At 38.8% G+C, this 13,850-nt stretch overlaps 2 protein-coding genes across 2 annotated transcripts in view; one reads left to right on the forward strand and one right to left on the reverse strand.

Moving 5' to 3' along the window:
- Positions 1 to 5,863: 5,863 nt before the first annotated feature.
- Positions 5,864 to 7,462, reverse strand: LOC134673819 (BLOC-1-related complex subunit 7). The gene is made up of 2 exons (XM_063531846.1): positions 7,209 to 7,462; positions 5,864 to 7,111 (listed from the first exon to the last, which is right to left on the reverse strand). The coding sequence occupies exons 1-2, from the start codon at positions 7,344 to 7,346 to the stop codon at positions 6,932 to 6,934; spliced, it is 318 nt and encodes a 105-aa protein (XP_063387916.1). The 5' UTR covers positions 7,347 to 7,462; the 3' UTR covers positions 5,864 to 6,931.
- A 474-nt stretch (positions 7,463 to 7,936) lies between these two features.
- Positions 7,937 to 13,850, forward strand: part of LOC134673785 (ubiquitin carboxyl-terminal hydrolase 20) — a 38,547-nt gene continuing 32,633 nt past the window's right edge. Inside the window, exons 1-2 of the mRNA XM_063531812.1 lie at positions 7,937 to 8,296; positions 9,277 to 9,396. Of these exons, the coding sequence (XP_063387882.1) occupies positions 8,219 to 8,296; positions 9,277 to 9,396 (198 nt within the window). The 5' untranslated portion in view covers positions 7,937 to 8,218. The remainder of the gene's footprint in view (positions 8,297 to 9,276; positions 9,397 to 13,850) is intronic.

Raw genomic sequence — 13,850 nt, forward strand, 5'->3', positions numbered from 1 at the left:
TAACCAGTATAACTTGGACCAAATGCAAATTAAAAGTGTCCTGACTCGTGTCTGTAGTATCAGTTATGCGACACCTAAAGAAAGCCAGCCTTTTATTTATTTAATCGTATGGCTTATAGAAAAATAGGCAGTTATATAAATGTCACAGGATAAAAATTACATTACAATTAAAAATTAAATTAAATGTCAATATTCAGTGCGTTTAGCCATGCAATTCCGTCGGGTGTTAGGCGCAGCAGGTCTTCTGGTGGTCTCGAGTATGAGTGCAGAGGGCATCGCTGAATTATATGCTCCATAGTCTGGATTTCTTCGCCACACTCGCACATAGCAGCCAGCCGTTGTCCGACTGCTATACATAAGTCTCCTTTCATTCTACGAGAGTTATGAATTATGATAAACCACGTTATAGGCCGCCTTTCCACTGAATCGGATATAACTGAGATAAGAGAAGACGTACAATCCAGCGGATGTGCCTAAGATCACGCAAATAAGTATTTTTTTTTAGTTTCATTACACAGTTTGGTCGACACAGTGACCAGCGACTGTTTTTTTTTGTGAGAAGATTGGTGTCGTGGTCGAAGAGTCTTTGCGTCCATTAAGCGTTGCCCGATCTCCTTGTCACCAAGGACCACATGGTACGGAACCCTTCGTGCGCGAGTCCGACTCGCACTTGACCGGTTTTTTTTCAATAATTTGTATTTAAGTCCTAGATATCAGTTTAAACCAGACGAACTAAATAGAGCCGTGATTCTCTAACAATAGATGTTGCGTCAGCGTCCTAGTGGTTGTTCGGGTTGTTCAGTCGCCATCAGATACATCGGAGCGGCCAAGGTGCTCACAAATATCTGAACACGCCTCTATTGTCAGGGAGTTAGAGCGGGTGCTCAGATATTGTGAACACCTTGGCCGCTCCGATATATCTGATGGCGACTGTTCACATGGCGGTATAGATCCCAAGAACATGCTAGTTTTGTTACAAACACGGCATTGTCTTCTGGACTTGATGCCCCGACGGCATAGCGACTAAAAGTAGCTATGGAATTTTGCTAAAATATTTCAATGTGGGGAGACTGTCATTTGTTTTTTTTAATCGGAAGATCAACATAGGGCAAGTACTCTCATTTTTTACACGTACTTCGCTTACAGTCAGAAAGGAAGGGATTCGTTCTTTCTCCTCTATCAACCTTTGGTACCTCTCTCTCTCTCTCTTCAATCGGTCTCTCATGCGACAGAGTACCTACCTTCTGTACCTAGTACTATATAAATAATAGTACTAGGTACAGAAGACTCACTCTAACAAAACGTGTCTGTCACGATCAGCACAGATATGGCCGCTAGGTGGCGACAGCGCCACGCGCGGCTTATGGCAAACCCCAAAATTGGGGTCGAACGGATGTACTTTTAGCTACCTGTAGCAAAGCGACGAAATCGCGGAGTGAGCCACGCCTGCTCATGCTGAGGATCGTGACTCCATACCTAAGTGAAGTAAATAAATATGTGTACCTAAAAATCAGATCGTTGATAGTCTTAGGCCCACTTGCACCATTCCACTAACCCAGGATTAACCGGATAAACCTGGAGCTCCCATGGTTACCAGTACAATTTGACACTAGGTTAACGATTTAACCGCTTAATCCCGGGTTAGTGGGGTGGTGCAAGTGGGCCTTACCTGCTTAATGTGCTAGACGGTACTCGTATTTTCCAAAGCTAATAATAGTTATTTATTTTACAAGTTGGCAAAGTTGTTGTTTAACCGCTCGTGCTAATATTGACACCCGAGCAAGCGAAAGATTCCAAAATTGAACCACGAGCGTAGCGAGTGGTTCGAAAAATGGAATCTTGAGCGTTGCGAGGGTTTCAAAGCACGAGGGTTAAACAAAATTTGCCCCCGAGTGAAACACAAATTTTTTCACCACACCAACCCGAAGCAAATGTTAAATATCAAATAAAATCAAACCAAATCAAATCCAAATGAATGTTATTAATATTTATCATCCAAAATCATCATTTAAAAGTCAATTCTACCAGCAAACATAAGAAAACAACTCAAAATTTGCATTTGATTACTTTGCCTCACATGTGGATAAAATGCAACTATTCGTTTTCGAAGTGCAAAGTAAGCCTTTCCGAGCTGGTGTGGCGAAAAAATATTTTCCAAATTTATATTAAGTAGGTATGTTTTCTGTCTAAATAATTAGGCGTCAATTAGGTACCTATAAAGGTATAGGTTCGCTCTTGTACTTACTTAGGTATAAGTATAGGTATGTAATTACCAACCGCAAATCTCTCTGCTCAATGTAAGCTCTCACTAGAGAAACTTGATTCATCTCATTAAGCATGTGATCGCGGTATAGCCATATAATTACTGGGAGGAATTTTTAATTATACTTCTCATACTTATTATACGATGTTTACTCACTGTTATTGTGCCGATAGGTATAACATAACGAACTTAACGAGAGCATTTAAGGTGAGGTGGGCGGTTTCAATTTATACGGTTACTTACATAAAATTTGCTCGATAGATAAACGAATCTTTAACACGGTTCGTAAAGCAAAGAAATTTGAAGAAAACAAAAGATATAACGCGCGGCGCGAAACTTGCGATATCTATTGTAGCACGGATTTTTACCATTTCTCAAGTATGGTTGCTGGCTTACCATAAAAATAATATAAAAAAAACTCAAGAATTGGCGCAGGTACTAGTTTTCTTTCATCCCGTGCCATATACCCGACCACAAGCTCCCAGCATCTCCAATTTTGCACTTTCAACGTAGATAATTATAATTTCAGCTTGCGTAACCCCTGCCTCTTCTGCAGTCACGACCAAAACTCAAGACAAACTTACATTTTGCCGTTGACAAACCGCTAAGAATTCCAAACTACTCCGTCGCTCAAAGACATAAGGGAGATAAAAGTGTTATAAACATTTCGTAAGCGGTAAAGTTATCTTTGTTGTTACACAAAACAAGAAGTGCTGTAAAAATTATATCAAAACGTCAAAGTGGTTGCATAACCTCGTGCCCGATACTATAATGGCCGATGTCGCAGAAAAAAAACGAAAGTGAAAGAATTAGAGCGGGCAATAGGTACAATGGCAAAGTCCGCACGAATGTCTGGCCGCAGAGAATGTGGTTCAAGAGGTTTGACTTCGCTTCGCTTGTAGTCTGTATCTTTAGGTATTTAAATAAAAGTAAAGAAACAATTTGTACAAGTCCGGGTAGTTATAACATTTATTGGTTAACCGACCAATTACAAAACCGCCTGGATCAGTCACTAAATTATTTGAACGTGTAATCTACCCTCAACAGGCTTAACGAGCCACGTGCCACTGCCGATTATGGCAGCGAAGTCAAACCTCTTGAACCACAACAAACATTTTATACCTTGATTTAAGCTTGTATATTTAATTGGAGGTGTTCACACGATAACGGTAGGTACGTATCAAATCATCCTGTTGTAGCTTGTATATTTAAACGGATGTGTTCACATACATGACGGTACGACATAGTGGGAAAGCGGAGGTCTTAACTTTTTATCTGGGCCGTATTCTCCCATCGAAATTTCACCAAATAAACATTATTCGATACAAACTTTTGTAGTGTGTAGCCTACATGCCGTTGCCATTTATTTGATCTAATAGGTAGTAGTACTTCATCATCATGACGATCCTACGAGCCCATACTTTTAATGAACATCTGGAGTCTCCCTTTCCATCTGGTTTCCAGTTTCTACAGCTATACAACTAACAACCAAACATCTATAGGTAGGTACTAGATGTAAGACGCAAGTATAAAAGAAAAAATATAGCTATAACCAATTAACTACACCTATTTTCGACGCTGGTTTGTAGGTTAGCCTCTGCTATAATAACTTTCTGTGGTCGTTAAAAACTTCAGTACTAGCTTTGTGTGCTTCTAATGGATTTTATATTAGGTATAGGTGCATTTCAGATGAAAAGATAATTGATAGGAATTAACTCAATATATGTTTTTAGGGTTTAGGTGGGGGTTGGGTTATTTTTTTCTATGAGGCGTTGCAAGTCGTCCAACGGCCATCCCTCCATACAAAAGCCAAAAACTTTTCGCTTAATTTTTTTTTCCTTTTTCATAATCTGAACACGATACCGATTAAGTATTACACAAGCCTTCTTGAGTTTACTGTGGGACTTAGTCAATCTGTGTAAGAATGTCCTATAATATTTATTTATTTATTCCCTTAAACGGATCCCCACATTTTTTGTTACACCCTGTATAGGTACCTCCTGAGAATCCTGAAGTCCTATAGGTACCTACTTTATCCAAAGATTCAAAATAGCTAGTTCACATTCAATTATTGGACCGCTATGTAACCTATTCAACAAAGCTAGGACTTTCACCGGCCGATCGGACAAAACTAACTTCCTGGTCCTAGACCTAGTCACGTTTTGTTCGCAAGTGTAGCAAAATGTTGTCATGTACAGTTGGCCAATTGAATTCCTATCGATAACGAAGTCTCCAGATCCATGTAGCTTAAGCTCCCTACATGAAAACACGGTTTTAAGCTCATATAAGAATGTCCAACCGGTACGAATGGAGGTCCAAGGGGCAGGCCTATGTTCAGCAGTGGACGTCTTATGGCTGAGATGATGATGATGATAAGAATGTCTGTTTATCACTTACACCTTATTAAAACAAAGTCCTCCGCCGCGTCTGTCTGTGTGTGTGTTTGTCCGCGATAAACTCTGAAACTACTGAACGGATTTTCATGTTTTCACGCGGTTTTCACCTATCAATAGTGTTTCTTGAAGAAGGTTTAGGTGTATAATTTGTTAACCCATGCGAAGCCGGGGTGGGTCGCTAGTTTATGATAAGGATGACCGAATTTAGAGTCATCTCTTTGCATTTTTTCGAGGACGATTTTGTTTTGCTCTAATACGGCACGACCGAGATTTGAATCCACAGCTTTTAGACCATCACATGCTGAAAGGTTAAACCATTTTCAACCTTTTTGTGACCTCCTTAAGTAGGTATGATTTTTATCACGTTTCCCTAACTCTGAGCTTTGTAGATACATAAACAGTTTTTTTTATCTATTTTTCCAGCTCGCAATCGTTAATGGTCACCTACGTGAAATTAGATAGAGCTTTTTGTCGGTTACATTTTTGGAAATTTCAAAATGACGGCTCCATGGGGAATCGTGAGGTCTACAGCTCACAGAGCCAGTAATTATTTTAACTAACACTGTGTGGTGTCAGTTAATAAATTCAATATCTTCCTCGCGTTATCCCAGCATTTTGCCACGGCTCACGAGAGCCTTGGGTCAGCTTGGCAACTAATCCCAAGAATTGGCGTAGACAGACACTCATAGTTTTTTACGAAAGCGACTGTCATCTCGTCATCTGACCTTTCAACTCAGAGAACAAACTAGAGCTTATTGGGATTAGCCCGATTTCCTTACGATGTTCTCTTTCGTCGAAAAGCGACTGGTAAATATCAAATTATATTTCGTACATAAAGTTCCGAAAAACTCATTTGTACGAGCTGGGGTTTGAACCCGCGACCTCCGGATAGAAAGTCGCACGCTCTTACCACTAGGCCACCAGCGTACTGACTAGGCCACCAGCGCCTAGTGTCAGTTAATTAAATACCTACTATCGTATTGAGAACCTTATTCCGAGTAATCAGAGTTCAGTTAAAAACGAACGCCTACAATAATTGTCATAGCACCAAATTGCTAAACAGTATAATATTCACAATGACGCGCGGCGTAAGATAAAGCATTAAGATTAAAGCTTTGAATAGTGAAAAAGTATCAGTGTGGCCACTGCTAATTACTAGTATTACTACAACATACAAGTTTTAATTAATTTAAACACTGTCCAATATCTAGACCAAATTTTATTACAGCTGATAACCACATACAATTTAAGTAACAACCAAAACATACTAAATAATTAACAAATCATAAATTTACCACAATTGTTACAGTAAAAGGTACCACATTGCAGACAGAACATTCTTCCAGAGGTAGTTATAATTCTGATGCAGTGATGGTATAATAATGTTATAATTCTGGTGAAATAATTGTTTAAGAACAAAATGTAATTTTCGATACTTTACTTTTTAAAAGTTAATTAAATACAAACCAACATGGTATTGATGCTATAAACTGCTAATGCCATTTTGTATTTTTGTATGAAAGTTACATGACACATATAAAGTGATGAATTACCAAAATTTTCATTTTTTTTGGTGTATATTTATTTATTTAAACTTTATTGCATGATAACAAAATGTACAAATGGCGGACTTAATGCCTTGCGGCATTGTCTACCAGTCAACCATTGGGTCAAACAGAAAACTTGCATATACACATTTTACACACATATACAGGAGCATTCCATGAAATTGTCTACCGTTTGTCCCGTACAAACGCGCATTTTCTGAAGATTTGCAGATATAAGAGTTTCCTGTTGTGTGACAAATGGTCAAAAATATGCACAGAAAAATAATCGCCTGCTTTAAATGTCGAAAAAAAAGTTGCAACACAGGAAATAAAATGCGTTTCTATGGGACAGCCCGTGGAATACTCCTACATGTTATATACATTTTAGGTTACTACTCATATTAATGCTTAGAGTGGTATTCCAATACATTATATTGGTCCAATGTCATTGCGTCTCACTCTCTCCATGAAGCAAAATGTGAGACAAAATACAAATTGTACAAAGAAATTGGACAGGTGGAATACCAGCCCTACAAAGAGTGTATACAATATGCATCATTTTACTTTACTTTGTATTAAATTAATACTAGGCAGCTACAAGAACACAAGTCTTGTCGAACATACATTTTGGGCTAAAGTTATACAATTGAGAGAAAAAGAATCTTTAGCCCAGCATGTGGGCTTTACACTCAAACTCGATAGAGAATTTTATCAAAACTCGTAGATCATCTCTGCATGGATGCCACCTGCTCATTAATCTCGGCTAAGACTTGGGCTGATTTGTGAATATTCTCAAACTGGTACCCCATATGGACCCCTATCAGGTTCATCTTCTTCAGGTTCTCTTCGGCGCCCTCCATAATGTTCTCTATCGCTACGAACTCACGGGCTGCTTTCGTCAAGAGCTGTAATTTGAATGTCATATTTGAGTAAGTTTACACTATAAAATATATCTTAAAAGACCTTGTGAAAGGTGTTCAAAGACTTGTAGTTAGTACCAACCTCGTTAGATCTAGATCCTCGCTGTATTTGCCGTGTTAGTGAAGAAATATTGTTCATGTTCACTTGTACTCGCTCTGCAAGCCGTTGTTTCGATTCGGCGAACAAGGACCGAGCGCTGCTAGATGAAGCTGAAGTCATCTTGAACAATAACGTATTTGGGATACTAAAACTCTTCTTCTTTGATCATGTATCGATTATAAACAAAACAAATATAAAAATATAGATATGCAGCAGCACTGAAGGAGCAGCAGAAAGTAAAAGTAACTCAACAGTCTCAACACTCAACTAACGTCAAGTGTCAAGTGTCAAAACGTCAAATGTTTTTTTCGTTCTAATACTGATATCGATTCGCTCTGCCACTACTTTTACAGTATTCCATAAAACAAATACATTTTATTCCATTATATGTTATAAAAAATCATACAATAACATTAATTTATTACATTAAATTAATTATAAAAATCATTATAATATTTTTAAAGCATTTTACGAGCTTTACTTGAAGGAACAATAGTGGTTGCTTTTTGAACGTTCCTTGTCTGACATTTGAGATGCGTCCAGAAATTAGTGTTAATCTTCATTTAAAAAAAAATATATTCTACAATACGAAACAAGAACAATTAAAATTAATCATAAATGCTACACATAAACTGATTGATTTGTTATTATAATTAAATATTATTTATATCATGAATAATACCGATAACTTATCAGCATGGTATCAGCTGATTAAATTCTTATTATTTTTTGGCACAGGTAACACCGCCTGTCTTTTCGCTCGTCACGAAAAGAGTTCGTGTTATAGAAAATTTCTGTAATCTAATTCAATTATTGTCTTTTAACCCGAAATGTTTCATTCTAATTATCAACATTCTTTTATTCCTACCCCGGACGGTAATAAAAATCCGTTAAAGGCACCGTTGGCGTAAAACATGTCCTTTATTTACAAGTCCTCAGTGTAGCAATAAACTTCATATTTACGTATTTGTGTTAAAGTTGTAATAATCATAATGGATAAGGGAGTGACGTGTGAACATCTGAATAAGCTCGCGGAGTTCCTCGGGAAGGATTTGTGGCAGTCGAAAGAGGTAAGGGAAAGTATTTCGGTCGTATCTAACATAACCTATAAGAGGATGTCACTGGAGTTAACTTAATGGGCAATTATGGCATACCTTCGTTTATCATTGTGTAACGTTACGCCACTGGCGTGTGTGCACTCGCCAGGGGCTGGCTAACAAGCATCATAATCTATGTGTTTACTGCTTGCAACTCATGCCTGCCTAGTACCTGTCCTGGATTCTTTGTTTACATCACCTACATGTCAGCAACAAAGTATTGGTGTTTCCTCTTCGATCGTTTCAAAAGTCGATTTCCTTACACGTAAAATTGTGTTAAAATGCTTTTGTAAACATAATCATTGACTATAATAACTATTAAGCGCATAATATATATATTTTTAATTATATTACTAAGCTAACAAAAATCTAAATTAAATCTGTTTGTCTCGGCATTGCTCCGAGTAATTATTAGGGTTGACACAACTTGACGTCCCTTTGCGTGCACAACCACAGATAAGATAATCCGATGGTCATTACATACAAAATCATCACAAAGGCCACTTGCACACTTTCACTAACCCGGGGTTAACCTGTTAAACCTGGAGCTACCATGGTTACTAGTACAATTTGACACTGGGTTAACAGTTTAATTGGTTAATCTTGTATTTTAGTATGCAATAGGCCTTATTTCCTTCACTATTAATTTGAAATTCAAATGGCTTTTTTTTCTATGGTCAGTCTTATCTTCATTATGGTGTACAGGTGACTTGAAAAATCTCAGCCACTATTCAGACTTGGGACTTTAACCCCTGTTGTTGAAGTGGAAACTGCTTTAGCGGCGCTGTGCACTTTTTGCGATGGGGAAAAAATGTTAAACTCGCGACAGGTCACGTGACCGTAAGATTCGTAAGCCGTAAAATGGACACGTGACCTGATCGAAAAACTATTACAATGTCATCGAGTTTTCACTTCTGCACTCCCGGAGTGCAACCCATTGTTTTTTTTTTCAGAACTTAACCTGCTTCGACTGTGGGTGTCCCGGCCCCAACCTATGGATCTGCCTGCAGCCCGACTGCCATCATGTGGGCTGCTCCGAGGTCAGCAATGACCATAGTACTTTGCACCAAAAGGTAACATTCATTTCAATTTTATGCTCCGCTCCTATACAAATTATAATTCCAAATATATTGGTAGTTTCTGGTTTATGAATGTTGATGGACGGAGAGCGTATGGTAGACCCAAAAAACGATGGATGGATTGTGTGAAAGAGGATATGAGAAAGAAAGGAGTGAGTGCTGAGGACACGAAAGACAGAGGAGAATGGAAGAGAAAAACATGTTGTGCCGACCCCACATGACGTGGGATAAGGGCAGGGGAAAGAGAGATTGGTAGCTTCTGTCGTAAAAATTTATATATTGCCAGGTGACAACCAAAACTCACTTATTGCCAAAAAATAGTTAAACAAAAATCAACCTTATTGTGGTGCTGATATGGTTCACTATGGTTATGAACTTGTGGTGGTAATTAATGAGTTTTGGTGGTCACCTGACGATATGTACTTAAGAAAATAGGGTAAGTTTCTACTTTGTATACAATATACATCAAGACAGGAAGGCGTGGAAGGATCTTGTGGAGGCCCTATGCACCTCCGGGGTGTCCTAGGACAGACAACAACAACAACACAATATACATAGTGGCCAAAAAATAAGAGCATTCCCATTGCCAGGGAGGTTTTGACATTATAATAATAAAATCGTTTATTTCGACCAACTTAGGATCATATTACATTGATATTAAAATTAAGATTAAGATTAAAATAACTTATTTACATTAAAATTAAAATAAATTAAATCATTACATTCTAACTTATACTAAAACACCAAACAATAAGAGCCTTATGCCTTTTGTAATAAGGATCGATTTACAGTTTTTACAGCTGTTTGTACCCTTTTCGCACGAACTTTGTCACTAAAAAGAAATTAGAGCCAGAACAAGTTTTATACAGAGTGGCCAAAAAATAAGAGCATTCCCATTGCCAGGGAGGTTTTGAGATAATACTGAGCAACTTTTATTATGGAACCAACCCCGAAATCACGAAAAAAAAATTTGGCTGTTTCATACATTTTGGCAGGTCCATTTTCAATAGAAGGGTAAATTATACTGAGCAACTTTTATTATGGGACCAACCCCGAAATCGCGAAAAAAAATTTACGGATCAGGCTCTGGAACCTTTTCAGAAGACCTGAACATGTCAATCACCACTCCGCTAGGAGCCCATAACTCGGTATTCCAGGCTGAGTGCATGGGCATCATTAACGCGGCGGCTGCCATCACTGCAAGGAAGGTAGTAGGATCCTCCATCCGCATACTCTCCGACAGCAGAGCAGTCTTAATGGCCCTAAAAAGCCATATAGTCACATCCAAACTTATACACGAATGCCACGAACGACTAATGGAGGTATGTCAGAACAATAAGATCACCTTACAATGGATCAAAGGACACAGTGGATCCCGAGGTAACGACGCCGCGGACGAGCTCGCCAGACAAGGATCGGGTGCGGGGGCGATAGGCCCGGAACCGATCCTCCCGATACCGTTTAGTAAGGTACGCTCAATGCTGCTGGCACGTACAGGGAAACTACACACAGAACACTGGCTAAACCAAACTGGATGCAGACAGGCCAAGCAGGCCATGCCTAGCATGAACGGTAAGCTCACAAGGGCGCTCCTTCAACTAGGAAAGGTTCGACTGAGTATGGTAACCAGTGTCATAACAGGTCATGGACTTTTTAACAAACATCTTTTTATAACAGGTGTCACAGACAGTCCCCTATGCCGTGGATGCATGGAGGAAGAAGAAACAGCCTCTCACGTGGTGTTGGAATGCAGCGGATTGGCCCCATACAGGGCAAAACATCTCGGATCCCCGAGTGACCTCCCCGAGGTCCTACTCAACATCAAAGGTTTGATAGGATTCCTCGAGGAGCTGGGCTGGCAAGACTAGCCCACCCCCTATCACGCAAAATAGGCGCAAGACGTCGAGTTGCGGAAAATCGCCCGAGCTACAATACAATACAATACAACCTCCCTGGCAATGGGAATGCTCTTATTTTTTGGCCACTCTGTATAAAACTTGTTCTGGCTCTAATTTCTTTTTAGTGACAAAGTTCGTGCGAAAAGGGTACAAACAGCTGTAAAAACTGTAAATTGATCCTTATTACAAAAGGCATAAGGTCACATGTACAGTTAACAGTGTGGCCGATGGTATATATGTATCTGAAGATTTTTTATTTTATTTTTGCAATAAATTTGAAACTTCGCAATTTGCATGTCTGTATCTACAACACTATCTCATATGTTGCATACAATATAACAACGGGTACAAGGACTCTGTAATGAACAAAGATCTTTGTGTGAATTGCCTCTAATTTTAGATGACTCAGTTTGGCATTCGATCGAGGACAGCATTCTTTAAATACGTACAGAATTCAGCACTCATTATTACGTTCTTGCTTAAGAAGCCATTTGAGGGTAGATGAAAACATTACATGATCAAATAATGTAGGTTGAAGTCAGCAGTGGCGGATTTGCTCTAAGGCCAAGTAGGCCCGGACCTAGGGCGGCAAGATTTTTGGGAGCGGCAAATTGTGACAAAAAATTCGCTGATGATAACAAGAAATAACTCAAAATGTAGTCAATATGAATAATATGAAGGATGCTGAGAAAGGAGCGGCTACAGGGCCTGGGGCCTAGGGCGGCAAAGACTGCAAATCCGGCTCTGAAAGTCAGGTCGTTCAGTGACAGATCCAGGTGGTTTTGTATTTGGTTGGTTAGTCAAAAAATGTTGTAACTACCCGAAAATTTACAAATTATTTGTTTACTTTTACTTAAGTACCTAAAGATACAGAGATAGGTAGTTGCTGTTGTCCTTATTAGGTAAAGATAAATTAGGTAGATTTATCAAAATTAGACTCTAATGACATGAAAATAAAACCTTGTCTCACTTAGCCAGAGATTTGATATAAGACTTTTCTGTTATACATTTCGGAAGGATGATTGTTATGCGAAGATTATCAGAGGTCGATGTATTGAGCTATTGTTGTTTAATTGAAAGTGATGTAGTCTCGTTACATAATGGCTATTCGTTACACATGTGTAGAACATTGTGTAGAAGCACCGGCGAAATATATACAGATACTCTTTGAACATATTTGACTTCAAAAAAACCGGACAAGTGAGAGTCGGACTCGCCCACCGAGGGTTCCGTATACTGCCTAGCTATCACGATTCATGAGATACAGCCTGGTGACAGACAGATAGACGGACAGCGAAGTCTTAGTAATAGGGTCCCGTTTTTCACTCCACTGTCCGTCTGTCTGTCACCAGGCTGTATCTCATGAATCGTGATAGCTAGAGTTGAAATCTTCACAGATAATGTATTTCTGTTGCCGCTACAACAACAAATACTACTTAAATACAGAATTCAATACATATTTAAGTGGGGTTTCCATACAACAAACGTGATTTTCTTGCCGTTTTTTGCGTAATGGTACGGAACCCTTCGTGCGCGAGTCCGACTCGCACTTGCCGATTTCTATAAGCTCTAAGCTATGTATAGTACTAAATGTACAGTGATGTCATTGATGCACACAAATTCACATAAATCACAATCTATTGAACTTTGAACTGAACCACAATAAGTTATTCTAACCAAGCTCAATTTCCCGCGCATGAGTAATGTAAATACATTATTTATAGGGATGCCACGAATATTCGGCAACTATTCGGTATTCGGCTTATTCGGCCACTTTGCCGAATATTCGGTATTCTGCCGAATGTTGCCTACTATTCGGCCGAATATCGAATACCTGTTGCACCTATACCTAAAAAGAAAAATTACACAAAAATAACCAAAAACTAGGTATATAATGTATTCTTGGAAAGTTAGTTAAATACCATGGTACGTTTTTGAGCATTTGTCGATTACAGAATATTTTATTTTTATCATGGGTCTGATTTGATTGACTCTAACTACATTAATTGATTCTGTTCAACATAAAAATATATGTTAGCAAACGTTGTGATTTGTTGGCGAACAGTTTTCATAATAATTGTGACTCAAAAAGTTCGCATTTCATGCCGAATATTCAGTATTCGGCCGAGAGGTGGGGCCGAATATTCGGTATTCGGCCAAATTCACTATTCGGGGCATCTCTAATTTATTTATGTATGCTTACAACTTATAATAATTTACTTATATGCATACATAAAGTACTTACCTAGCACTTTATGTACGAGTATATATAAGTACGGAGAGGATTTCCGTTCTCAATACAAGTCTTAAAGACAGCAAATAAGATAAGCGAGTTGAAGCGAATGTTCGAAATACTTGGAATATATCGAAGGTCAGTGTTGCGAGGAATACGAAAGACGAATGTCTAAAAGATGCGAATTTGCATGGAAATGCTTTTTTAGGGTTCCGTACCCAAAGGGTAAAACGGGACCCTATTACTAAGACTTTGCTGTCCGTCCTTCCGTCACCAGGCTGTATCTCACGAACCGTGATAGCTAGACAGTTGAAATT

This window comes from Cydia fagiglandana, chromosome 19 (assembly GCF_963556715.1).
Source record: "Cydia fagiglandana chromosome 19, ilCydFagi1.1, whole genome shotgun sequence".
Taxonomy (NCBI): Eukaryota; Metazoa; Arthropoda; class Insecta; order Lepidoptera; family Tortricidae; genus Cydia; species Cydia fagiglandana.

Coding starts and splice junctions, on each gene's coding strand:
- LOC134673819 (XM_063531846.1), bottom strand. CDS start 7,346: ATGACTTCAGCTTCATCTAGCAGCGCTCGGTCCTTGTTCGCCGAATCG. Junction 7,112..7,208: donor GAGGATCTAGATCTAACGAG/GTTGGTACTAAC, acceptor TTCAAATTACAG/CTCTTGACGAAAGCAGCCCG.